General features: G+C 35.5%; 2 protein-coding genes and 2 pseudogenes across 2 annotated transcripts; all 4 read left to right on the top strand.

The window, feature by feature from the left end:
- The first annotated feature begins 2180 nt into the window (after positions 1-2180).
- LOC132182943 (G-type lectin S-receptor-like serine/threonine-protein kinase At4g03230) lies at positions 2181-6642 on the top strand. Its single transcript, XM_059596314.2, has 7 exons — positions 2181-2745; positions 2883-3115; positions 4909-5120; positions 5197-5407; positions 5537-5774; positions 5890-6025; positions 6111-6642. Exons 1-7 carry the CDS (start codon positions 2216-2218, stop codon positions 6534-6536), a joined length of 1986 nt encoding a protein of 661 aa, XP_059452297.2. The 5' UTR covers positions 2181-2215; the 3' UTR covers positions 6537-6642.
- Positions 6643-8277: 1635 nt separating this feature from the next.
- LOC132182961 (coumaroyl-CoA:anthocyanidin 3-O-glucoside-6''-O-coumaroyltransferase 1 pseudogene) lies at positions 8278-9953 on the top strand (annotated as a pseudogene).
- Positions 9954-19137: 9184 nt separating this feature from the next.
- On the top strand, positions 19138-22124 carry LOC132181709 (G-type lectin S-receptor-like serine/threonine-protein kinase At4g03230). The gene is made up of 8 exons (XM_088516701.1): positions 19138-19655; positions 19784-20015; positions 20221-20319; positions 20555-20719; positions 20803-21013; positions 21134-21371; positions 21487-21622; positions 21708-22124. The coding sequence occupies exons 1-8, from the start codon at positions 19138-19140 to the stop codon at positions 22122-22124; spliced, it is 2016 nt and encodes a 671-aa protein (XP_088372827.1).
- Positions 22125-23786: 1662 nt separating this feature from the next.
- On the top strand, positions 23787-25480 carry LOC132182570 (coumaroyl-CoA:anthocyanidin 3-O-glucoside-6''-O-coumaroyltransferase 1 pseudogene; annotated as a pseudogene).
- The last annotated feature ends 1718 nt before the right edge of the window (positions 25481-27198 follow it).

The following is a 27198-nucleotide window of genomic DNA, read 5'->3' as shown; positions in this document are numbered from 1 at the left end:
GAGTCCACTTTTGTTATAATTTATCTTGAGATGAGACTTCTTTAAAAAGCTTTGGTGTGACTCACACACGTTACACGTACATATAGAGTTGTATATATTCTCGACTCAAATAGCCAGCATAGCTGTTGGCTGTAGCGCCAAGGATTATACAGTTGCATTAGAGTCCAAGGGAAAATTAAACGCTTGCAACCAAAAAACTCGAAGGGTGGTGTAATAAGGAGGCTTGAGAAAGAGCTTCTTGCGGGGAGATGAATAACATGTTAAATTATCATTTATTTCACAAAATTTAAGCTGATAAGAAGAGGTCCGTTTGGTTTGCAAAATAAACTCCTGAAATTGAATGGTTATTCCTATAGAATAGTCATTCTTTTGTTTGGTAATGGTCAATTCCTAGAAATAGTTATTCACGTGGGAATCATTAATCCCTTACATATAAGAATAGCTATTCTTGAAGGAATGGACAACTTTTTTCTAAAAAAACCAATTTATTTTCAAAATTTTATTTTAACCCTTAAATTTTGTTTTTTAATAATAATAATAATAATAATAATAAAAAGTGGAAAACCTAGAATTGCAGGGTGACCGACAACCAACAACCCCATTGGGTGGCTAGCCACCCCATAGCAGGACCTAGGGGTGGTCGCATCCCCTCGGAGCACCTCCTTGGAGTGGACCCCCGAGGTGTCCTGGGAGTGGTCATTTCAGGGGTGGCCAAGGGTGGCCCTAAGTCCTACTAGCAAATTTTCTTTTAATATGTGAGACCCAACACGTAAAATATTTAATTTAAATTGATGGAATTAAGGTTCCTTCCCAAGACTTTTAGTTCTAATATTTTGTCAAATTACTATTTATCCTACAAGCTTAAGCTGATAGTAAAATGTAAATTTAATCACTTAATCAATAATTTAACATAACATATTGAATTTTTCAAATCTTGTAGTTGAATTGTGTTTCAACTAAAATTTTAATCTTCTCCGGTGTTTAATCACTAAACATCGGGCTATCCTTATACCACATGCAGATTGTTCTATTAGTAGAAGCACCGGAGTCTCTCCCTTCGATAATATTGTCACATGGATTCAACCCAATAAATTGCCCATTGACTTAGCTCCTCTCCCTATGTGCTCTCGTGCTTGTGAGGGAGCTAATGATTTTGTGGGCCAACATATAAGACATTCACAATATTAAAATAATTGTTAAGTGATTAAATTTACATCTTTTTATAATGTTAGGTTTTTAGAATAACCTTGATTCCGTCAATTTACTCCATTTAAATTAAATATTTCACGTGTTGGGCCTCACTTATGAAAAATGGAGTTTAAGCCCACACGTAAGGGAAAGTATTAAAATAATGGTTAAGTAATTAAATTTACCTCTTCTTATAAGTTTATTTTTTTTTAAATAACTGATAATTTAACACACAATGAAGTGGGGAAGTGTCTTGCTATTATGTACCTCTGAAAAAATACAAAATGTATACAGACCAACATAGAGGGTATGTGGAATTCAGTGAATAAAATCTTTATCTCATACAACCAAGTGATAAGATCTCCACATAGATGCAAGAAACTTGTTGAATTGAGGAATTTTTCTTACATTAGGAATAAAATTACAGTTAAAGTAGGCCAAACAGATAGTCAAGGGAATAAAATCTTTATCTCATGCAACCAAGTGATGAGATCTCCACATAGATGCAAGAAACTTGTTGAATTGAGGAATTTTTCTTACATTAGGAATAAAATTACAGTGAAAAGCAAGCCAAATAGATAGCAAAGGCAGAACTCAATTAGTATGAACATCAATAGTGCATTGATATATCTCCCTGCATGTGTAAAGGAACCACTCGCCATGCTTCTCATCGTCTTGATAGCCTCCAGAGAGGACCACTAATTTGGCACCATATATAAGGACAACAACTACTCCACAATGGACCCACTTCAACGTTTTCACACGCGACTTTGAATGCTGAAGCCCGAAGGATCGATGCTTTTTCTTTGTCTTTTATCCCTTTGAATATTGTTGGTGCATTTTGACATTAAAATAATAATAATAATAACACATTCAATTATTGATTGGTTCCTACAAGGAAGTTGCCGATAACTTTCGTGGCCCTTTTTTATGATGCAACGTGGCATCGGAGCTGTGGTATGGTAGGTAGATCTGCAACTCTCAATTTTTTCTGCTAGTCTTGAATCGATAGAGGATAACTTCTTCCATGGCGGCCTTCCATGGATCCTCTTCCTCTTCCTGTTCTTCTTCATCTTCTTCTTTCTCTTCCCTTGCCTCTTCTATTTCTCGATGCACTTACGATGTATTCTTGAGTTTCAGAGGTAAAGATACTCGCAAAACTTTTACTGCACATTTATATGCAGCTTTGTGTCGAAATGATGTCAACACCTTCATGGACAATAAGCTTAGAAGCGGAGAGGAAATTTCACCAGCACTTCTCGAAGCCATTAAAGAATCAGCGATTTCAATCATTGTATTGTCTAAAAACTATGCATCATCCCAATGGTGTTTGGACGAGCTCATGAAGATCCTCGAGTGCAAAAAAACAAGGGGGCAACAAATTCTACCCTTGTTCTATCACGTACATCCATCAGAAGTACGGAATCAAACCAATAGTGTTAGAAAAGCATTTGCTAAACTTCAAGAAAGGTTTAAGCATGATCAAATGAAGTTGCGAAGGTGGAAGACAGCTCTATCACAAATAGGCAATTTGTCAGGGAAGCTTTTGGGGAACAGGTATTTTTAACCACTCTCTTTTTATCTAATCAGACAAAATTCTAAATTCATTTTAACTTTAATTTATATTACGATCATATTTTGAAAAAATTAGTCATTTTTAACACAATGTATTTTTACAAATTTTGTATTGGTAGGAATGAACCTGAATTTATTCACGAAATCATTCAATTGGTGAATTCGATGTTAGTAAAAAATACATACTTCCAAGTTGCCGAGTATCCAGAGTCTCATGTACAATATGTGAAGCCACTTTTAGACTTAGAGAAGAATGACAGTACATGCATGGTAGGTATCTTTGAAACTGGTGGAATTGATAAGACGACTATCGCCAAAGCAATCTACAACTCAATTGCCTCTCTAACTGAAGGTACTTGTTTTCTTGAAAACATTAGAGAAACTTCTTGCCAAAATGGTTTGATCCATTTGCAAAACTCTGAATTGTTCTAATTATGTGGCCTTTCATAATGCACACCATGCACAATTTGACCTTTTTTTCCCTTTCAATTAAAATAGGGTAAGGTTCACATACCCCTTTAAATTATCATCTAATTGACAATGTCCTCCCCCCTCCCCCCCCTCTCGAACTTTCAATTGTCATAATGTTCCTCCCAAACTACAAAAATATTGTCAATATCTACCAAGGGTGTTCAAACGGGGCAGTTATAACTGCACCGCCAATCGCTCACCACTAACTGCTTTGGTAGGCGATTATTAAGACCACTAATCGCCTAAGGTGGTTGCGGTTACTAGTTTTAGGGGTAGGGAAAAGTGATTAATAACCGCTAATCGCCTATCCTTATATATAATAATATAAATGTATATATTTTATATTTTATATTAATAATAGTTATAATATAACATTAAAAAAGACGTAGTTTTGGTGTCAAACACCAAAACAACGTTGTTTTGGAGGAAAACTTTGGCCCAAAACGTTTAAAATAAACCTAAAAAATAAGCCAATTAAAGGCTCCAAACACTTAAAAAGCTGAAAAGCCCATATAAGCGGTTATAAAACTATCGGTTATTGAATTGAATAACCGTTGGTTATAAAATAATTTCGATAACCACCTAGACGGTTGCTGTTGTGGTTATTAAAAGGTGATAATCGCATAAGGCGGTTGCAGTTAGCGATTATAGCTAATAACTGCCGGTTATAACCTCTTGAACACCCCTAGTCCACCCCAAGGCTAGCAAAAAGAAAAATATGCTCTTATATATTTCTCAATAAGACAAAAATATCCATATAAATTTAAAATAATAATAATAATATTTTAAAAATGAAAATTTAAAAAGAATGATTTAAAAAAAAAAATTAAACGAAAAATTTTTAATTATTTTTTAAAAAGCAAAATTTTTTGAAACGAATATTTAAAAAAAAAAAAAAAACTTTTTAAAACCAGAAATTTTTATTTTAAAAAAATTAAAAATTTTGTTTTAGAAAAAGAATATTTTTACTTAAAAAATTTAAAAAACAAAACAATACAAAAATTTTCAATTTTTATATGAAAAAAATATAATTTTTTTTAATTTTTTTCTTATAAAAAAGATTTTTTAAAATAAATAAATAAATTTGCCAATCTTTGGATTTTTTATTTTTTTTTATTTTTTTAGTTTTAGGTTTTTTCTAGAAGTTTCAGTATTTTTTATTTATTTTTTAATTTTTACTAATGATAATTTTGTCATTATGAGAACATTGACAATTTTTGGTAGTTTGGGGGACATTGTCACAATTAATAGTTTGGGATAGATATTATCAATTAGGTGATAGTTTGAGGGGGATATGTGGATTTTTCCCATTAAAATAAAACTATTTATCCTTTCATGTCATTATCATGTAACATAACATATATGGTTGTCTTTTGAACTCAAAAAATAGAAGAAGTGACAGAAGAAATCAAGCACTTCATGCATTAGATAGTGAAAAAAAGGCCAAAGACTTGATAGACTCGGGTGAGTTCTTAAAAACATTAAAAAAAACTTCTCACCAAAAGAGTTCTGATCGATCCATTTGAAAAACTCTCAATTGTTCTAATCATGTGGCTTTTCATAATGCACTTTGTGCACAATTTGCGGTTTTGTCCATTTGAATCAAAATAAAACTATTTACTCTTTCAGTTCATTATCATGCAACTAATATATGTGATTGTCTTTTGAACTCAGAAAGCAAAAAAAGTGATGAAACAAATTTAGTACTTCACAAATTAGACAATGAAAGACATCTCAAAGACTTGATGAACACGAGTAAGTTTAGAGAAGAAGATGAGAAAGGCATAGATATACTATATTTTCATTTGGAAAGAATTGTAGTAGCTACGGATGGCTTCTCATATGCAAACATGATCGGAAAGGGGGGCTTTGGGTATGTTTACAAGGTAATTTCATCAGCATTAATCACTGTTAGTAAACTAGTTTTTGATTATTGGTAACATTGTAAGTATGGTGTCTCAGGGCACATTTCTAGGAGGTCAACAAATTGCGGTAAAAAGACTCTCAAGTGCCTCAAGCCAAGGCTTTCAGGAATTTAAAAATGAGGTGGCATTGATTAAAAACCTTCAACATAGGAATATTGTTAGGCTTCGGGGATATTGCATGGAAGGAGACGAAAAATTTTTACTCTATGAGTACATGCGCAAGGGAAGCTTAGACTCATTTATATTCGGTTGGTCTCTAAACTGAATTCTTAAACCCCTGCAATGCTTGATAAACTATATATATCTTGTTTGAGTACAAGCTGATTTGTTATTGTTGCTAAAACTGTTCTTTGAATGAAAAATGGAAAACTTACAAGATCGAAATCCAAGCAAGTATTTGGATTGGGAAATGCGCGTCAACATCATTTGGGGAATAGCTCGTGGGCTTCTTTATCTTCACCACGACTCCAGATTGAGGATCATCCATAGAGATTTAAAACCTAGCAATATTCTTTTAGATGAGGAGATGAACCCCAAAATAGCTGACTTTGGCTGTGCAACGATTGCTGAAGGCAAAAACATCGAGGCACGCACAATGAAAATAGTTGGAACTTAGTAAGTTTATGGTAGACACTAGATAGTGTAATTGTGAAACCTGATTCAATCGTAACTCTATTTAGACAAACTTTACAAGTGTCTAACTAAACCTCTGATAAACAATATGATGCAGTGGCTATGTCGCTCCAGAGTACATGCAAAGTGGAATTTTCTCTGTCAAATCCGATGTTTATAGCTTTGGTGTTATTCTACTGGAGGCTGTATGTGGAAAAAGGAATACAAAATTATCCATGAGTCTTATAGATTATGTAAGTATGCTTAATTTTTTGTAGTTGTTTATTTATTTGGTCATTTTATACCCCATAAAAAATTTTAATTTTAAAATTGTTTCAGGCATGGATATTGTGGATAGAAAACAAGGTGCTGGATTTAGTGGACCAAACTCTATGTGAAGTTTGCAATGCAGATCAATTCGTGAAGTACATAAATATTGGACTCTTATGTGTACAAGAAGACCCACATGACCGCCCCACCATGTCAAATGTTGTTACCATGCTTGGCAGTGAAGCTGCAGTTCCAACTCCAAAACAGCCAACTCTTTTTCGAAGGACAGGTCTTTCCAACACAACTAATTTTTCAACTAGACCGCAAAAACATACAAAATCAACTATTAGTGAAATCTATGATGAGGTGCATAATGAAAGTCAAAAGAGAGTGAGAGAGAAAAAGACCGATGAAGCTTTAGAGCAACATCTTGTATTAAAGTATGATAAACTATATTACAATGGTCTTTATTTAGAGGAATGCAAGACACCATAATTTTATCAAACATTCATCTAACAAGTCTAATGTCGTGTGGTCCAATCAACCACGCCACTTCAGCCACCATTTTATTGATGTAATTATGTGTAGAAGTGAAGTAAGATTTCACAATGAAGAAAGTAAGTATGAAATCAGTACTTACCGAGAAATGATAATTCATTACTAATGATTGTTTATTTATTTTTTATTTTTTAATTTGGCTACTACTCTTGATAAACTACTCATGAAATGCATATTGTGTCCAAGAAAATAAAATAGGTCATATGATAGCTATCAACAAAGGTAGTAAGTAGTAGGGGGTAATGGCAAACCAGTGGATTGGGTGATGGCAGTCTAAAGGCTCTTTAATAAATAACTAAGCTAAAACTAGAAAGTTTCTAGCAGCAAACAGGTAAACTTTATATGTTGTGAGGATGTAATGGACGTTAAGACGGGTTGGTATTGAGTCTTGATATGAACGAAAGGAGTGCAAATAAAATATATAAAAAAAAAACACTCCATCAATTAACATCTGTTTTTTAAAAAAGCTTCATGAAGTTTCAAGTATGCTAAAGTGATGCATCAAACTATCAACAAGTGCCAAAAATGCCACCCTAGTAATTGTCCCTATCAATTTAGATAAAAAAGTGGTCACGTGCCTCACAGATGACAACTTTTCCGATTATCTTTTAAGCATACCCTTATCCTCTTTAAAATTAAAATAAAAAATTTGCTCATCTATTGACTGTACGTGGGATATCAATAGATGAGCAGATTCTCAAAGAAATGCCGCTGTAAGCTCCATGAATTGGATGGTCCCTATTCCTTTGCTTAATTATCAAAGCCAAGCAAGTCGTCCAAAATGGCAGAAGGTGAAGCGCACCAATTCACTATAAAACACGTCAATACAATGTCTCAATTACAAGCAATCTTGCAATTTTTGGGTCTATCTAGAAAATCATAATTGAAAATTGAAAACGAAAAATTGTAGTTAGCTGTTCTCATACGGTTCTTCTGGTGTTTTCCTGATTTTAGGTGGATATTATTTTTTAAAAAGGTAAAAAAGAAACTTGTCATTATTTTTTTCATCCGATTTTTAGAAAATAATATAAACGTAGGATCAGGAGAACACAAGAAGAGCACATAAAATTATCTATTAAAAATACATACCACAACAAAAGAAGTACCCGGAGAGGAAATAAATAATTTTCCAACCATATATATAACAGTGAGAACAAATTTTATCTTGTGTATAATATTAAGTATTTGTTTACTATAATGCGAGGCATTAATTAAGAGTATTGACCATATTTAATTTTTTAGGAAATAATTTTTTATTATCAATTATTATTTGGAGGCCTTATTAATTGAATTAGGATCATCTCAATTTCAAATGAACCAGATAATATCTAGTTAATTATAGTGGAGATATATTTTTGTCTTTTCACTTTTTTAAGATTTAATTTTTAAATTAAATTAATAAAAAATTAATATACTGACATGACAAAACGGTGCGTAAGAATTATTTTGCATTTTCGATTGATTCAGGGAGTAAAAATTCGAAGAAAAAAAAAAACTTAGAGATTTTACAGTTTTTGCGCGTTGACTAGGGAATTTATAATATATTTACCCTTATTTTAATGATATATGAAAGATTTACGGAATTTATTGTGGGATGTATTTAGATAAAAAATTAAAAAGTAGTTTTATTCCCTAAATTTAAAGAAAATAGTTAGCTATATATATCTAGGCTGCTAATGCTCTTATTTGTTGCTCTCTCTCCCTATCTATCTCTCTTCAACGATGGCTGAACCCTACAGAGTGACGGTGATAGAGGAAAGCCAGGTTGCTCCACCACCCAACTCGGTTCCAACCACATCTCTCCCTCTCACTTTCTTTGACATCCCATGGCTTCCCTGGGGTCCCATGCAACGCCTTTTCTTCTATCAACTTCCTCAACCCACCAACTATTTCACACAAGCCATCCTTCCCACTCTCAAAGACTCTCTCTCCCACACTCTCCAACGCTTCTTTCCCTTTGCAGCCAATCTGGTATACCCTCCACAAACAGACAAACCCCATATCCTCTACACAGAAGGAAACTCTGTCCCTTTCACCGTCGCTGAGGCTGCCGGCGATTTCAACCACCTCATTGCCAATTATCCACGGGATGTTAGAGAATTGCACCACTTCGTGGCACACTTGCCCCCAACACACGTGTCATCCGATGACACGCGTCTAATCCCTCTCATGGCCACGCAAGTCACAGTTTTTCCAAATGAAGGAATTTGTATTGGCATCACCTTTCGCCACGCGGCAGCTGATGGAAGAGCATTCCACCATTTCATGAAATCGTGGGCATCCATATGCAGGAAAGGTGGAGACTTGACTTGCCTTGGCAGCTCACCACCATTCCATGACAGGGCTGTGATCAAAGACCCAAATGGGCTTGCTCACAGTTTCTTGAAGGAAATGGGGAATTGGGCTTCAGCGTTGGAGGAGGACTCGGATCTCATCAACAATATTGCTGAAAAGGTTCGGGCCACAGTTGTTCTGTGCCGAGCCCATATTGAGGGACTAAAGAAGTGGGTCAAAGGTCAATGCACGAACAAAGAAGACTTGGAGCCCTTACACTTATCAACATTTGTGGTAACATGTGCACTCACTTGGGTTTGCTTGATCAAATCCCAACACAAAGGAGTAAGTAACTTTTCGGATGATAATAGTAAGCTCTGCTACTTCATTTTTTCAGCAGATTGCCGAAACCGGCTTAAATTTCCAGTACCATGTGCATATTTTGGAAACTGCATAGCCCCATGTTTTGTAGGACTTGAGAAGCGTGAGGTAGTGGGAGAAACTGGGATTTTCGAAGCTGTGAAAGCTATTGGAAACAAAGTTGGGCAATTGGAGACTGAAGCTTTAAGAGGGGCAGAGACATGGGCGTCGGGTGGGAAAGAAATGTCTGAAATGGGGAGTACTATTGTTTCAGTTGCAGGCTCACCAAGATTGGGTGTTTATGATACAGATTTTGGGTGGGGGAGGCCAAAAAAGAGTGAAGTGGTTCACATTGATGTTACGGGGGCTTTTTCTCTTGCTGAGTGTAGAGATGAGGATGGTGGAATTGAGGTTGGTTTGGCACTTAACAGGAAAAATATTGGTGATTTCAATGCCATCTGGGAACAAAGCTTGAAGCTTTTTTGAATCTCCATTAATTAGCTGCATCACTCTGGCAAATTAAACCGTTAACTGCCAACAAGTTTTGTCAGCAAGTAGCAAGACTTGGATTTCTTACTCACTATGAGTTCTGTTGGCGCCACTGTTTAGAATTATCTTGTTGAGAAAAGTTTATCTTATTTTATCTTTTGCATTATTATCTCTGTTTTCTTTCTATCTTGTTATCCAATAATAAGTTTGTATTTATGTAAGTTTATCTTATTCCAGTTTTAATAAGTTTGAATTTATATTAATATAATTAAATAGAAAATTTTATTTCTGGTGTGAAAAAGAAAGTGACATAGAGAATACAAACTTGAACCAGAGATCTCAAATCCTTTTGAGAAAATCTACAACTGTTTAGGGCAAGTTAGTGAAAGAAACTTTACCTCTTGAAGCATTTCACGGAAGGCAAAGTAGTGGAGTGGATCTGAATCACATAAAGTTCCATTTACATCAAATAGTACTGCTTGAAGAGGAGCAAGTGCAGCACAAGAGAACTTTTGCTGGTTCCACAAAATGAAGAAAATAAGGCAAAAGTACAAAACAAAAATAAATAAATAAATAAAATACATAATGCTAAAAGTTTTTGAAAATATATAAAAAGCTGCATATCAAGAGGTCAAATCGTTCAGTAACTATCTGCAGCTTACTATATGTATTTAAAGGGAACCACTAAATGGTGGTTGCCAATCAACATTTTATGCTAACATTGTCAACATCGTAACAAAACCTATAATGGTTCTCCATCTAAGGGTTGATATAGATCCCAACACATAAGTAGGACACTTGCTCAAAACCATAAAATGACAACATTTAGTGAACAATTTACACATGAAATTCAGATGCTAGTCAAATTAAAATGGAATCCTTTTAGTTCCATGAAGTATATAAAGTACATATCCCCAAATTACATATAGAAACAACTAACACTGACAATTTTCTTGTGTACATGATCTATCCACAGCTATGGCAATGACTTACAGTATTATTTCGGTCAATGGTTCCTATTTCACAGATATATGGTAAAGATGGAATTCAGCAATTCCTATAAAGTTAATGGGATTAAATGATATTTACCAGATATTCGTCTACAAAAGGAAGCATGAATTTTGTAAAGTCACTCCCATGGGGTACTTACCAACTATAAAGTTGAAAACTTTACAAATGATAAACAAGCAAAAATTTCAACTCGCTATGCTTTAACATCCATTTAGTATTAAGCATAAAGTGTGGCAATTGCTCAACAGAGGAAATAATACGAAATAGCCAAACATGAGCACAGGAGGAAGAAAGAAGCAACATCTGATATGCAACCAAACCACGTCGAGCAAGAGTATGCAAATTCACTGGCAGAGAAAACAGCTCTAGTACATGGGAATATAAGAGAAAATAACAAAGATGAAGACAAAATACAGAACCATCTGAATGAAAATAAACCTAATTACCAGAAGAGAAAGTATTAAAATTAAAAGAAAAAAAAGAAAAAAAACTAAAATAGAGAAGCATGGAGTCCCCGTTAGAAATTAACTAGGAAATGAGATGATAAGCATCAGAACTATATTTTAAAAAAATCCAAAATTAAGAGGAGACGCCAGTCTGGGACAAGTCCATTTCGATCTCTAGCATGAAAGGACTAATTAATGATTGATGAACATGAACCAAGTGAAGGACACTACACTATCACAATTAAAAAAGAAAGAAATGTCTTTATCAACAGAATTCAATGCCATCTGGGAACAAAGCTTGAAGCTTTTTTGAATCTCCATTAACTACTGCATCACTCTGGCAAACCGTTAACTACCAACAAGTTTTGTCAGAAAGCAGCAAGACTTTGGATTTCTTAGTCACTATGAGTTCTATTGACGCCACTGTTTAGAATTTTCTTGTTGAGATTAGTTTATCTTATTTTATCTTTTGCATTATTATCTCTGTTTTCTTTCCATCTTGTTATCCGATAATAAGTTTGTATTTATGTAAGTTAATGCAACGACGAAAACGGTAAATGAAGTATTCCAGTTTTAATAAGTTTGTATTTATACTAATATAATTAATATAAATATCCACCGTTCGTTCTGGGAAGACCTACAAGCCTACAACTAGGGATGTTAAAAAAAAGGGGAAAACCAGGACCGGAACCAGAAATCCGGTAGCTAGACCGGAAAACTGGGAAATCGGTTGGAAGAAACCGATAACCAAGGTACTCAGTTCTAGTTATCCGTTTTGGGGTTTTAAATATCCAGTTTTAACTGGATAACTGGGTATATATATATATATTCAAATTTAATATATTTATTATTATTATTTTATACTAGAGTTCACAAAAATCATTAATCGCTTCTCTAGTTTTCTCTTCTTCATTTCTTCTATGTAGGGCTGTTAAGTGAACGAAGCGTCTCGCGAGCAAGCTCGGTCTCGGTTCGCATAAGCTCGGCTCGAATATTAAATGAAGCGTTTCATGAACACGAATCCTGGCTCGAATATTAAACGAAGCAAGCTCGGCTCGACTCGGGTAAGCTCGCGAGCAAGCTCGTATAAGCTCGTGTATATATATAACAAATAATTAATTATATATTTTCTGATTGGCTGATCTCCTCCCATAAATCTCATTATTCATTAAAATCTTAAAATTGCATTTATTTTGGTCTTAATTTGCTCACCAGATTTACATGGGATTTTATATTGTGTTTATTAAATCCTATAAAATTGCATTTCCTAATTGGTTCATTGCCTCCCATAAATCTTATTATTCATTAAAATCTTAAAATTGCATTTATTTTGGTCTTAATTTACACACCGGAATTACATGGGATTTTATACTGTGTTTATTATAGCCAGTAAAATCACATTTCCTGATTGGTTGATTCCCTTCCATAAATCTCATTATTTATTAAAATTTTAAAACTGCATTTATGTTTAAGCGTGAAAAATTTCAGACCCTTCGATTTTGCCAACTGTTTCGCAATAACTACTCACGCCTGCAACAATCAGCCTCTTAACAGTTGACACGTTGCCTCGAAAATGCTACAACATTAAAAATCTCGCAGCCTTGCCAGCTTGCACCCATCATTTCTTTCATTTCCTCATCTCTTCACTTTTACTCATATGGTCATACCAAAACCCTCGCCGCATCTACTGCTTCTTGCTTGGTTTCAATCAAACCCAAATACATGACAGAAAGAGAGATCGAGATGCAGAGATTGAGAGAGAGACCAAGATGCAGAGATTGCGAGAGAGATCGAGATACAGAGATTACAATGGTTGAAAGAAGAAGACGATGAAGCCAAAGAGGAGGGGTTTCCGACCATGGGTTGTTGTGAGCTAAAATCTTTGCCTTTCCTGTGTATTTTCTTTTCGCCCATTGTTTATAAAACAAAAATCACATTGGTTGGGTAAGATTTCACCTACGTTTGATTTAGGTTGAGATTTTGCGATGTGTTCTTTCCTAATTGACATGAAACACAAATAGATTGACTCGACTTAACTGAAGACACAGGAAGGTAGTAGTTGTGAAGCAGATGCTGTAAGATTTGATGACTTGGATGCCCTAAGCGATTGTGCCAAACTGAAGAAGACACCCTGATCCCAATTTGTGCAGTAAATGCTCTGACTTTATTTTTGGTGAAGTGTTGTAGCCTTAATGGGTAGAGACCATCTTCACTTGCCCCTTGTAGGAGGATCTGCCCTGTGAGGTTTTCCTTAATCAAGAAATAGGTATCAGTTAGTTTAAAATGGCAATTATTGTCACGACAAAATTTATTTATTGAAAGTAAATTTGTTGTAGCATCAGGACAATGTAAGATATTTTTAAGATGTAGGAGTTGATTTGAGCGAAGAAAAGAGGAAGAGCCAGTGTGGGAGATACCAAGCCCACTACTATTACCTACTGCTACTGTCTCATTACCCTGATATGGTTGCTGCAGAGTTAGATTTTCCAAGTCATTAGTGATGTGAGTATTGGCTCCACTGTCAGCAAGCCATTCATTTTCATCTTGTAGATCGTTGGATTGGGAAACCATTGCAGCAAGTTCAGATGGTGGATGTCGTCCTTGGAATGAATAATCCATGCGATAAAAGCAATCCAATGCTTGATGATTGGAGCGGCTACATATCTGACAAAGAGGTTTGTTGGATGAGAGGATGCCAGGTTGAGAATTTCTCCTTGGAGTGTAGTTGTTGGGAGAATTGCTTCTTGGAGTGTAGTTGCTAGTGCTTCCAGTAATAGTTTTTCCTTGGGAGAAAGCAGGGGTTGGGAGTATACTAGGAGATCCGTTGAAAGTCTTCTTTGAGGGATAGGAATTTCTGTAATTGGAGAAATGTTTCCTTTGGTTGTTGAATCTCTGTTTGTAACCTGGCTTCTGAGCAGTCATGGCAAAGGATTGTGGTTCATCAATGGCAGCCTGATGTTCAATGAGTTGCTCGTGTCCAAGTAATTCAGACTGAAATTCTTCAAGAGACATAGTGGTATTCTTTGTTATCATGGAGTAGGTCATGACAAAAGAATTGAAGGTGAAGCTTAATCCACCAATGATGTAGGATACAAGGTCATAATCGGTGATGGGGCTGCCGGCGATAGCTAGCGGGTCAGCCAAGGATTTTGCACTTCGAATAAAGGTAACACATGCATTATTACCTTGTCTGAGAGTCTGAAGTTGGCGTCTCAATTGAGTGACATGAGACCTTGATGGAGAAGCATAACGAGTGGCAAGGGTTTTCCATACTTGATTGGAGGTTTTACACCCATAAATAGTAGGCACAAGTGGAGCAGTTAAGGTTGCAATGAACCAATTGAGAATACATTGGTCTTTCTTTTCCCAGAGAATATATTCTGGATTTGGGACATCAGGAGTAGTTTTGTTCGGAGAAGATGGAATAAGCTTTGGTGGGCATGGCTCAGAGCCATCAACAATGCCCATCAAGCCGTTAGTTTTGAGGATGGGCTTAAATTGAAATACACGATAGTTGCTGTCATCGAGCTTGGATTGACAGAGATGCGCAATGTTTGGCATTGTGAAGGATAGAGCGGCGTCGCTGGATTGCGTCATGAGTGCAGTATCAAGGACACGGCAAGGAAATGCGGCTATGATCTGGTGCGGCAAGGAGAAGAATAGCAATGAGGCTGTAATTTGGTGCAACAAGAAGAAAGAAAGTAGGTGCGGCAATCTGGTGCAGTGCGGCAATCTGGTGCAGTACAACAGGTGCGGCAAGAGAAAAGGTGATCTGAGGGCAGCAAGAAGAGCTGGGAATTTGCCTGGAAAAGAAGCTGATTCCGTTGAAGAAGGCCCAAAAATTTGAGAGGGTCAAGGATCTTATTGAGAGGGGTATGAATCGTAAGGCTCTGATACCATGAAAGAAAGCAAAGAAAATTGCTTTTGGCGGAATGAAGTCTCAGCTTTGTTCTCATTGTATATATAGGCAAAGAGTTACAATTGTAATCAAGTTTGACAAACCCAAACTTGATACAAACTAGGAGACCTAATTCAATACAAATAAGTAAAACAAATACAACTAGAACACTAAAGAGAAAAGATAAGAACAACTATAAGGATAATAGTGACAATACTAAAAGATAAGAACAACTATAAAACAGACTCTATTGGTTCCTTAATAGGTTTCAGCCAGAATAGTCAAGCTCGAGCTCAAGCTCGAGCTCGAACAGGGATTCAACCTTATCGAGCCGAGCTCGAACAAGAATCTCATGCTCGAGCCCGAGCCCGAGCCTGATCCCAAAATAAACGAGCCGAGCTTGGACAGCCCAAGCTCGCCTCGTTTACACCCCTACTTCTATGCATGTAGATGAAATTTGTAGTTGAGATTGGTTGATAGAACACACACACACAGATATATATAGTGTGTGTGTGTGTGTGTGTGTGTAGTACTCTATGTAGATGTAGTTTAATCTCATGTATTATGTAAGCTTTTAAAATGAAATTTTATGAAATTTTAAGGCTATTTTTTTTTTTAAAAAAAAATGGTTAAATCACTACAAAAAAAGGATTTTTTATTGACATCGGTTTACTGACGTGTCAGGTTGTCTAACACGTCAGTAAACCCTCCTGACGGGGCAATCCTGACGTGTTTCAGTCGTGAAGAATGTGGGTGTCAGGAATTGGCAATTTCTGACGTGCCAAATATGGCACGTCAGAAATTCCTAACGTGTTAGATCCAACACGTCAGAAAATACTGACGTGTTGGATTTAACACGTCAAAAATTATTCCTGACGTGTCATTTTTCACACGTTAGGAAATTTTTTGACGTGCCACAGGAATTTTTTGACGTGTCAAAAAATGACACGTCAGGAATTCCTGACACGCCATTTTTTGACACGTTAGGAATTCCTGACGCGCCATTTTTAGACACGTCAGGAATTCCTGACACGCCATTTTTTAACACGTCAGGAATTCCTGACGTGTCATCTTTTGACACGTCAGCAAATTTAAAATTATAAAAAATAATAATTTTTCTTTTTTTAATTTTTTTCTGGATTTTTTTAATTAAAAATATTTTTTTTAATTCTGGAACAGTTCGTCTTCTCCCCCAGCTCTCCCTGATCTCGTCCTTCATTTTCACTCTCTCTCTCTCTTCTTTCCTCCATTTTCACTCTCTTAATTTTCTCTCTTCTTTTCTTCATTTTCAAAAACCCAAACCCAAAAAATCAATAAAAAATCAAAAACCCAAATCAAAAAATAAACCTTATCCTTCTTCTCTTCAAATCAAAAATCAAAAATCTCTCAAATCAAATCAAAATAAACAAAATCAAAGCTTCTTCAAATCAAAAATCTCTCTTCTTCGATCCTTTTTTTTTTTTTTTTTTGCTTCGATCTCTTCTCCTTCTTTTTTTTTTTTTCTTTTCTTTTCTGCTGCTTCTCTGGATCTTCTGTTCTTCTCCCATTTTTTTTCTTTTTCTTCTTCTTCCTCGATCTTCTTTTTCTCCTTTTCTTCTTCCCTCTAGAGGAGCTGGTGGCCGGATGTACAGAGAGAAGAGGCTAGGGAGATTGAGAGAGGAGAGAGAGGGCTGAGTTTGGAAATAAAAGAAAAGGGATTAAAGAAGATGAATATATAATAGAATTATAAAGGGAAAAGAAGAGGGAACGAAGATAGGGAAAAAGAAGGAAAAAGTTGAAAATCCCGCTTGTTTTTTTGATATCAGGTTTCTGACGTGCTAAAATTAGCACGTCAGAAATTTCTGACGTGCTATTTTTAGCACGTCAGGAATCTAACATAAAAAAAAAAAAAAAAAAAAAAAAAAAAAAAAAAAGAAGGTGAATATATATAATATAAATAAACCTAATATAAAAAAATATTTATTTATTTATTTATTTCTGAAACATATATATATATATATATATATATATATATATATATATATATATATAAAAGAATTCCTGACGTGCCAAATATGGCACGTCAGGCTTTCTTTTATTTTATTCTTTTTTTTTTTTTTTTTTTTGTCTTCATTATTTTTCTTCTCTCCCTTTCTTAATTAATTAATTCTTCTTCACTCCTTTTTTTTTTTTTTTTTTTTTTTTTTTTCTCTCTCTGCACGTAGGCTTCTATTCTTCTAATTTTTTTTTTCCTTTTCCTTTTCCCCCCCCAAGTTTCAACACACCGTAGTGTGCACGTACAGTACCTTGCAATTTTTTTTTCCTTCTCTCTCTGCACACTAGCTTCTAGCTATCTTCTTCATTTTAATTTTTTTTTTTTTTAAAAAAAAAATTCCTGATGTGCTGAAACTAGCACGTCAGAGGAAGCTAAAAAAAAAAAAAATTGAGATATATATAATATAAACATATTTTTTATAGATTGCTGACGTGCAAAAAATGGCACGTCAGAAATTTCTGACGTGCCATTTTTAGCACATCAGAAACCTGATATATTAAAAAAAAAAAATTGAATTTAAATTTTCTGACATGTCAAATATTGACACGTCAGGAAATACTGACGTGTTGAATGTAACACGTCAATAAATATTGACGTGTCAAATTCAACACGTCAAAAAAAAATTTGTTGACGTGCCAGTTTTGGCACGTCAACATTTACTGACGTGGCAAAAAAATGGTACTGTTTGCCACGTCAAAAAATGACCTTTTTTTTTTTGTAGTGAATTAAGCCCAAAAATTAGCTCTAATACCTAAAAAAAAAATAAGCCCAAAATGCAAAAAAATTAAAAAAATCAGTTACCTAGTCTAGATAACCGGGTACCAATCAGAACCGGCCAGTCATTGTATAACCAGTTAACTGGGTACCCTGGTTTTGGTTGCCGATTTTGGCCAATAACTGGGAACCAAGACCGAGTTTTCACCCCTACCTACAACGGAAACATAGCAATTGTCTGGGAGATTTGACAAGTGTAGCTTCAAAGTTCGAGGGCTGATACTTACGAGCCACTGAACTACTTTGTGATTACCAATGCGGACCTTGGTTGCAGGCCTTTGGAAGTATTTGAAACCCATACACGAGATTTATGCTTGTTTGGAGGTGGCTAGGTTCGGTGGTTGCTCCGGAGCCAAACCTTGATCCAACAGAAATGATCAATGAAATAGTCCAGTTTTATTATAATTATCTTGAGATATGAGACTTCTTTAACATAGAACGACCCATTGCTGTTTATATATATGATGATAAATTCACTGCTGCGCATGATCAAAGATGTTGCCTGGCCTACATATCTCCACAAATCATGGAGTCAAAGTTAAAGAAAGAAACAGCACAGCAAATCACGAAAATATCCCAATCCTTGAGGCGCACACATTATCACATCAGCTCTCACGTCATATAGAAAATAATTCTTGTTTAGCAAGTATATATATATTCTGATATTGAGTTGTATATATATATTCTCTTGACTCAGGAACACACATATAGAGTTGTATATATATATTCAGATATTCTCTTGACTCAAATAGCCAGCATAGCTGTAGCCAAGGATTATACAATTGCTTTAGAGTCCAAGGGAAAACACCTGCAACCAATTAAATCTCGAAGGGTGGTATAATAAGAACTTACTCGTAATGCCTCATTCAACCTTTCAAACTTCAAAAGAATGTTCTTTCTTTTGATAGCCTCCAGAGAGGATCACTTGAACACCACTTCAAAGTTTTCACACGCGACTTTGAATGCTGAAGCCCGAAGGATACTTTTTCTTTGTCTTTTATCCCTTTGAATATTGTTGGTTCATTTTAACATTAAAATAATAATAATAATTTATAATTTATTATAATAATTTAAACATTTTAAAATAATAATAATAACGTACACATTCAATTCTCTTACAAGGAAGTTGCCGTTAAGTTTCTTGGCCCTTTTTTTTTATGATGCAACGCGGCATCGGTACGGTAGGTAGTCCTGCAACTCTAAATTATATTTTTTCTGCTAGTTTTGCATCCATAGAGAATAACTTCTTCCATGGCGGCCATCCATGGATCCTCTTCCTTTTCCTCTTCTTCTTTATCTTCCCCCTTCTCTTCTATCTCTCGGTACACTTCCGATGTATTCTTGAGTTTTAGAGGTGAAGATACTCGCAAAACTTTTACTGCCCATTTATATGCAGCTTTGCATCGAAACGATATCAACACCTTCATGGACGACAAGCTTAGAAGCGGAGAGGAAATTTCACTAGCACTTCTCGAAGCCATTAAAGAATCAGCGATTTCAATCATTGTACTTTCTAAAAACTACGCATCATCCCAATGGTGCTTGGACGAGCTCATGAAGATCCTCGAATGTAGAAAAACAAGGGGCCAACAAACTCTACCCTTGTTCTATCACATATATCCATCAGAAGTACGGAATCAAACCAATAGTGTTGGAAAAGCATTCGCTAAACTTGAAGAAAGGTTTAAGCATGATCAAATGAAGTTGCAAAGGTGGAAGACGGCCCTATCACAAATGGGCAATTTGTCCGGGAAGTTTTTGGGGAACAGGTAATTTTAACCACTCTTTTTATCTAATCAGAAAGAATTCTAAATTCATTTTAACTTTAATTTACATTACAGTCATATTCTTTCGTCATTTTTAACATAATGTATTTTTACAAATTTTGTATTGCAAGGAATGAACCTGGATTTATTCACGAAATCATTCAATTGGTGAATTCGATGTTAGTAAAAAATACATACTTCCAAGTTGCCCACTATCCAAAGTCTTATGTACAATATGTGAAGCCACTTTTAAATTTAAAGAAGAATGACAGTACATGCATGGTAGGTATCTTCGAAACTGGTGGTATTGATAAGACGACTATCGCCAAAGCAATCTACAACTCAATTGCCTCTCTAACTGAAGGTATTAGTTTTCTTGAAAACATTAAAGAAACTTCTCGCCAAAATGGTCTGATCCATTTGCAAAACTCTGAATTGTTCTAATTATGTGGCTTTTCATAATGCTCACCATGTACAATTTGACTTTTTTTTTTTCCTTTCAATTAAAATAAAACTATTTATTCTTTCATGTCATTATCATGTAACATAACATATATGGTTGTCTTTTGAACTCAGAAGAAGTGACCGAAGAAATCGAGCACTTCATGCATTAGATAGTGAAAAAAAAGGCCAAAGACTTGATATACTTGGGTGCGTTCTTGAAAACATTAGAGAAACTTTTGGCCAAAAAGATCTAAACAATTTGCAAAACTCTAGATTGTTCTAATTATGTGGCTTTTCATAATGCACATTGTGCTCAATTTGAGGTTTTGTCCATTTGAATTAAAATAAAACTATTTATCCTTTCGGTTCATTATCATGTAACTAATATATATGATCGTCTTCTGAACTCAGAAAGCTGAAAAAGTGATGAAACAAATTTAGTATGTCACAAATTAGACAATGAGAGACATCTCAAAGACTTGATGAACACGAGTAAGTTTAGAAAAGAAGATGAGAAAGGCATAGATATACTATATTTTCATTTGGAAAGAATTGTTGTAGCTACAAATGGCTTCTCAAATGCAAACAAGATCGGAGAGGGGGGCTTTGGGTCTGTTTATAAGGTAATTTCATCAGCATTAATTAGTGTTAGTGTCTATGTAAATAGTTTTTGATTATTGGTAACATTGTGAATATGGTGTCTCAGGGCACATTTCCAGGAGGTCAAGAAATTGCACTAAAAAGACTCTCAAGTGTCTCAAGCCAAGGCTTTCAGGAATTTAAAAATGAGGTGACGTTGATTGCAAACCTTCAACATAGGAATATTGTTAGGCTTCGAGGATATTGCATGGAAGGAGACAAAAAGATTTTACTCTATGAGTACATGCGCAACGGAAGCATAGACTCATTTATATTCGGTTGGTCTCTAAACTAAATTCTCAAACCCTTGCGATGCTTGATAAAGTACTATATATATCTTGTTTAAGTAAAAGCTGATTTGTTACTGCTCTTTGAATGGAAAATGGAAAACTTGCAAGATCGAAATCCAAGCAAGTATTTGGATTGGAAAATGCGCGTAAACATCATTTGGGGAATAGCTCATGGGCTTCTTTATCTTCACCGCGACTCCAGATTGAGGATCATCCATAGAGATTTAAAACCCAGCAATATTCTTTTAGACGATGAGATGAACCCCAAAATAGCTGACTTTGGCTTGGCAAGGATTGTTGAAGGCAAAAACATTGGGTCACGCACAATGAGAATAGTTGGAACTTAGTAAGTTTATGGTAGACGCTAGATAGTGTAACTATGAAACCTGATTCAATCGTAACTCTATTTAGACAAACTTTACAAGTGCCTAACTAATCCACTGATAAATAATTTGATGCAGTGGCTATGTCGCTCCAGAGTACACACAAAGTGGAATTTTCTCTGTCAAATCTGATGTTTATAGCTTTGGTGTGGTTCTACTAGAGATTGTATGTGGAAAAAGGAATACAAAATTATCCATGAGTCTTATAGGTTATGTAAGTGTATTTAATTTTTTATAGTTGTTAATTTCTTTGGTCATTTTATACCCCATAAAAAATTTTGATTTTAAAATTGTTTCAGGCATGGATATTGTGGGTAAAAAAGAAGGTGCTGGATTTAGTGGACCAAACTCTACGTGAAGTTTGCAATGCAGATCAATTCGTGAAGTACATAAATATTGGACTCTTATGTGTACAAGACGACCCACATGACCGCCCCACCATGTCAAATGTTGTTACCATGCTTGGCAGTGAAGCTGCAACAATTCCAATTCCAAAACAGCCAACTTTTTTTCGAGGTACATGCCTTTCCAACACAACTAATTTGTCAACTAGACCGCTGAAAGGTACAAAATCAACAATTAGTGAAATATATGATGAGGTGAATAATGAAAGAGAAAGGAGAGTGGGAGAGAAAAAATCTGATGAAGCTTTAGAGCTACATCTTGTATTAAAGTATGATAAACTATATTACAATGGTCTTTATTTAGAGGAATGAAAGAAATCATAATTCTATCCAACATTCATCCAATAAGTCTGACATCGTGTGGTCATCAACCACACCTCTTCAGCCACCATTTTATTGAAATAATTATGCGCAGAAGTGAAGTAAGATTTCACAATGAAGAAAGAAGTATGAAAGTACTTATTGATAAATGATATTATAATTCATTACTAATGTTTTCATTTATTTTTTAAAATTTGGCTACTACTCTTGATAAACTGCTCATGAAATGCATATTGTGTCTAAGAAAATAAAATAGCTCATATGATAACTATCAACAAAGCTAGTAAGTAGTAGGGGTAATGGCAAACAAGTGGATCGTGCGATGGCAGTCCAAAGGCTCTTTAATAAATAACTAAGGTAGGACTAGAAAGCTTCGAGCAACGAACAGGCAAACTTTATATGGTATGAGGATCTAATGGACGCTAAGACAAGCCAATAATGAATCTTGATATGAAAGGAGTGAAAATAAGATATAAATTCTATGGAAAAATATAAAAAAACCTCATCAACTAACAACTGTTTTTTAAAAAGCCTCAAGTGTGTTAAAGTGATACATCAAATTATCAACATCTACCAAAAAGGCCACTCCGTTAGTTGCCCCAGTCAATTTGGATGAAAAAGTAGTCACATGCCTTACACATGACCATTTTTTTTTTATCTTCCTGTGACACCTTTATCCTCTTTAAAATTAAATTAATAAAATTAATAAAAAAAATTTCTTTCATATTTTACCGGTGGCCGATCCACCCACATGGGGATTATTTCATATTTTACTGGTTCATAATCCTGCCCTCCATATTCAGAAACTCATAAATGCAACATGCATGAGTGCCCATATTTTGACTCTGTACATGTAATGGATTAATACTTTGATCTTTCACAATAGATCAGCAAACTTTCAAAGAAATGCCTCTGTAAGCTCCATTAATTGATGGTCCCTAATATTCCTTTGCTCAATTAAAGCCAAGCAAGTCGTCCCAAATGGCAGAAGAAGGTGAAGCACACCAATGTACCATAAAATAAAAACACGTCAATACAATGCGTGTTAACGTTGTACGTGTATCACAAGCAATTTTTCAATGTCTCAATTACTGAATTACAAGCAATCTTGCAATACGTTTAATGTTATAATTTAACAAATGCTATTGAATTAATTAATTTTTGGGTCTATCTAAGAAAATTATATTAAAAATGAGAAATGTTAGGTGTTTTCTTACGGTTCTTCTAGTGTTTTCCTAGTTTTATGTAAATATCATTTTCTAAAAAAGTAACTTGTCCGTCATTATTTCTCTCATTCGATTTGTAGAAACTAATATCCACTTAAGATAAGGAGAAAACAAAAAGAGCACTTAGCATTACTCTAGCATTATACACCAACTAAAGAAGTACCCACAGAGGAAATAAATATTTTCCAACTGAATTTTTTTAACATTTTCAATTGATCCGGATAGTAAAAATTTCAAGAAAAAAAAAACTTAGAGATTTCACAGTTTCTGAGCGTTGACTCATAAATTTATAATATATTTACCCTTATTTTAATGATATGGGAAATATTTAAGAAATTTATTGTGGGATGTATTTAGATAAAGAATTAAAAAATAATTTTATTCCCTCAATTTAAGAAAATGGTTATATATATATAATGCTCTTATTTGTTGCTCTCTCCTTATCTATCTCTCTTCAACGATGGCTGAACCCTACAGAGTGACGGTGATAGAGCAAAGCCAGGTTGCTCCACCACCCAACTCGGTTCCAACCACATCTCTCCCTCTCAGTTTCTTTGACATCCCATGGCTTCCCTGTGGTCCCATGCAACGCCTTTTCTTCTATCAACTTCCTCAACCCACCAACTATTTCACACAAGCCATCCTTCCCACTCTCAAACACTCTCAAACACTCTCTCTCCCTCTCTCTCCAACGCTTCTTTCCCTTGGCAGCCAATCTGGTATGCCCTCCACAAACAGACAAACCCCATATCCTCTACACAGAAGGAAACTCTGTCCCTTTCACCGTCGCTGAGGCTGCCGGCGATTTCAACCACCTCATTGCCAATAATCCACGGGATGTTAGAGAATTGCACCACGTCGTGGCACACTTGCCCCCAACACACGTGTTATCCGATGACACGCGTCTAATCCATCTCATGGCCATGCAAGTCACAGTTTTTCCAAATGAAGGAATTTGCATTGGCATCACCTTTCGCCACGCGGCAGCTGATGGAAGAGCAATCCACCATTTCATGAAATCGTGGGCGTCCATATGCAGGACAGGTGGAGACTTGACTTGCCTTGACAGGTCACCGCCTTTCCATGACAGGGCTGTGATCAAAGACCCAAATGGGCTTGATAACAATTACTTGAAGGAAATGGGGAATTGGGCTTCAGCGTGGGAGGAGGACTCAGATCTCATCAACAATATTGCTGAAAAGGTTCGGGCCACATTTGTTATGGGCCGAGCCCACATTGAGGGACTAAAGCAGTGGGTCAAAGGTCAATGCAAGAACAAAGAAGACTTGGAGCCCTTACACTTATCAACATTTGTGGTAACATGTGCACTCATTTGGGGGTGCTTGATCAAATCCCAACACAAAGGAGTAGGCAACTTTTCGGACGATAATAGTAAGCTCTGCTACTTCATTTTTTCAGCAGATTGCCGAAACCGGCTTAAATTTGCAGTACCTTGTACATATTTTGGAAATTGCATAGCACCATGTTTTGTAGCACTTGAGAGGCGTGAGGTAATGGGAGAAACTGGGATTTTCGAAGCTGTGAAAGCTATAGGAAATAAAGTTGGGCAATTGGAGACTGAAGCTTTAAGAGGGGCAGAGACATGGGCGTCGGGTTGGAAAGAAATGTCTAAAATGGGGAGTACTATTGTTTCAGTTGCAGGCTCACCAAGATTGGGTGTTTATGATACAGATTTTGGGTGGGGGAGGCCAAAAAAGAGTGAAGTGGTTCACATTGATGTTACGGGGGCTTTTTCTCTTGCTGAGTGTAGAGATGAGGATGGTGGAATCGAGGTTGGTTTGGCACTTAGCAGGAAAAATATTGGTGATTTCAATGCCATCTGGGAACAAAGCTTGAAGCTTTTTTGAATCTCCATTAATTAGCTGCATCACTCTGGCAAACCGTTAACTACCAACAAGTTTTGTCAGCAAGCAGCAAGACTTTGGATTTCTTACTCACTACGAGTTCTATTGACGCCACTGTTTAGAATTTTCTTGTTGAGAAAAGTTCATCTTGTTTTATCTTTTGCATTATTATCTCTGTTTTCTTTCCATCTTGTTATCCGATAATAAGTTTGTATTTATGTAAGTTAATGCAACGACGAAAACGATAAATGAAGTATTCCAGTTTTAATAAGTTTGTATTTATACTAATATAATTAATATAAATATCCACCGTTCGTTCTGGGAAGACCTACAAGCCTACAACTAGGGATGTTAAAAAAAAGGGGAAAACCAGGACCGGAACCAGAAATCCGGTAGCTAGACCGGAAAACTGGGAAATCGGTTGGAAAAAACCGATAACCAAGGTACTCAGTTCTAGTTATCCGTTTTGGGGTTTTAAATATCCAGTTTTAACTGGATAACTGGGTGTATATATATATATATTCAAATTTAATATATTTATTATTATTAATCACTTCTCTAGTTTTCTCTTCTTCATTTCTTCTATGTAGGGCTGTTAAGTGAGCGAAGCGTCTCGCGAGTAAGCTTGGGCTCGACTCGAATATTAAATGAAGCGTTTCGTAAATACGAATTCTGGCTCGAATATTAAACTAAGCAAGCTCGGCTCGACTCGGCTAAGCTCGCGAGCAAGCTCGTTTAAGCTCGTATATATATATATATATATATATATATATATATATATATATATAACAAATAATTAATTATATATTTTCTGATTGGCTGATCCCCTCCCATAAATCTCATTATTCATTAAAATCTTAAAATTGCATTTATTTTGGTCTTAATTTGCTCACCAGATTTACATGGGATTTTATATTGTGTTTATTAAATCCTATAAAATTGCATTTCCTAATTGGCTCATTGCCTCCCATAAATCTTATTATTCATTAAAATCTTAAAATTGCATTTATTTTGGTCTTAATTTACACACCGGAATTACATGGGATTTTATACTGTGTTTATTATAGCCTGTAAAATCGTATTTCCTGATTGGTTGATTCCCTTCCATAAATCTCATTTTTTATTAAAATCTTAAAACTGCATTTATGTTTAAGCGTGAAAAATTTCAGACCCTTCGATTTTGCCAACTGTTCCGCAATAACTGCTCATGCCTGCAACAATTAGCCTCTCAACAGCTGACATGTTGCCTCGAAAATGCTACAACGTTAAAAATCTCGCAGCCTTGCCAACTTGCACCCACCATTTCTTTCATTTCCTCATCTCTTCACTTTTACTCATATGGTCATACCAAAACCCTCGCTGCATCTACTGCTTCTTGCTTGGTTTCAATCAAACCCAAATACATGACACAGAGAGAGATCGAGATGCAAAGATTGAGAGAGAGACCAAGATGCAGAGATTGCGAGAGAGATCGAGATGCAAAGATTGAGAGAGTTGAAAGAAGAAGACGATGAAGCCAAAGAGGAGGGGTTTCCGACCATGGGTTGTTGTGAGCTAAAATCTTAGCATTTCCTGTGTATTTTCTTTTCGCCCATTGTTTATAAAACAAAAATCACATTGGTTGGGTAAGATTTCACCTACGTTTGATTTAGGTTGAGATTTTGTGATGTGTTCTTTCCTAATTGACATGAAACACAAATAGATTGACTCGACTTAACTGAAGACACAGGAAGGTAGTAGTTGTGAAGCAGATGCTGCAAGATTTGATGACTTGGATGCCCTAAGCGGTTGTGCCAAACTGAAGAAGACACCTTGATCCCAATTTGTGCAGTAAATGCTCTGACTTTATTTTTGGTGAAGTGTTGTAGCCTTAATGGGTAGAGACCATCTTCACTTGCCCCTTGTAGGAGGATCTTCCCTGTGAGGTTGTCCTTAATCAAGAAATAGGTATCAGTTAGTTTAAAATGGCAATTA

The sequence above is a fragment of the Corylus avellana genome, chromosome 5 (assembly GCF_965113065.1).
Source record: "Corylus avellana chromosome 5, dhCorAvel1.hap1.2, whole genome shotgun sequence".
Classification (NCBI taxonomy): Eukaryota; Viridiplantae; Streptophyta; class Magnoliopsida; order Fagales; family Betulaceae; genus Corylus; species Corylus avellana.
This window is presented reverse-complemented; position numbering and strand designations above follow the sequence as displayed.

Bases quoted from the DNA above. Each gene is read 5' to 3' on its own strand.
- LOC132182943 (XM_059596314.2), top strand. From the start codon at position 2,216: ATGGCGGCCTTCCATGGATCCTCTTCCTCTTCCTGTTCTTCTTCATCT. The intron at 3,116-4,908 runs GTACTTGTTTTC...TTTTGAACTCAG, and splicing joins AATTGCCTCTCTAACTGAAG to AAAGCAAAAAAAGTGATGAA. The intron at 6,026-6,110 runs GTAAGTATGCTT...AAATTGTTTCAG, and splicing joins CCATGAGTCTTATAGATTAT to GCATGGATATTGTGGATAGA.
- LOC132181709 (XM_088516701.1), top strand. From the start codon at position 19,138: ATGGCGGCCATCCATGGATCCTCTTCCTTTTCCTCTTCTTCTTTATCT. The intron at 19,656-19,783 runs GTAATTTTAACC...TTGTATTGCAAG, and splicing joins GGGAAGTTTTTGGGGAACAG to GAATGAACCTGGATTTATTC. The intron at 21,014-21,133 runs GTTGGTCTCTAA...AAAACTTGCAAG, and splicing joins CATAGACTCATTTATATTCG to ATCGAAATCCAAGCAAGTAT.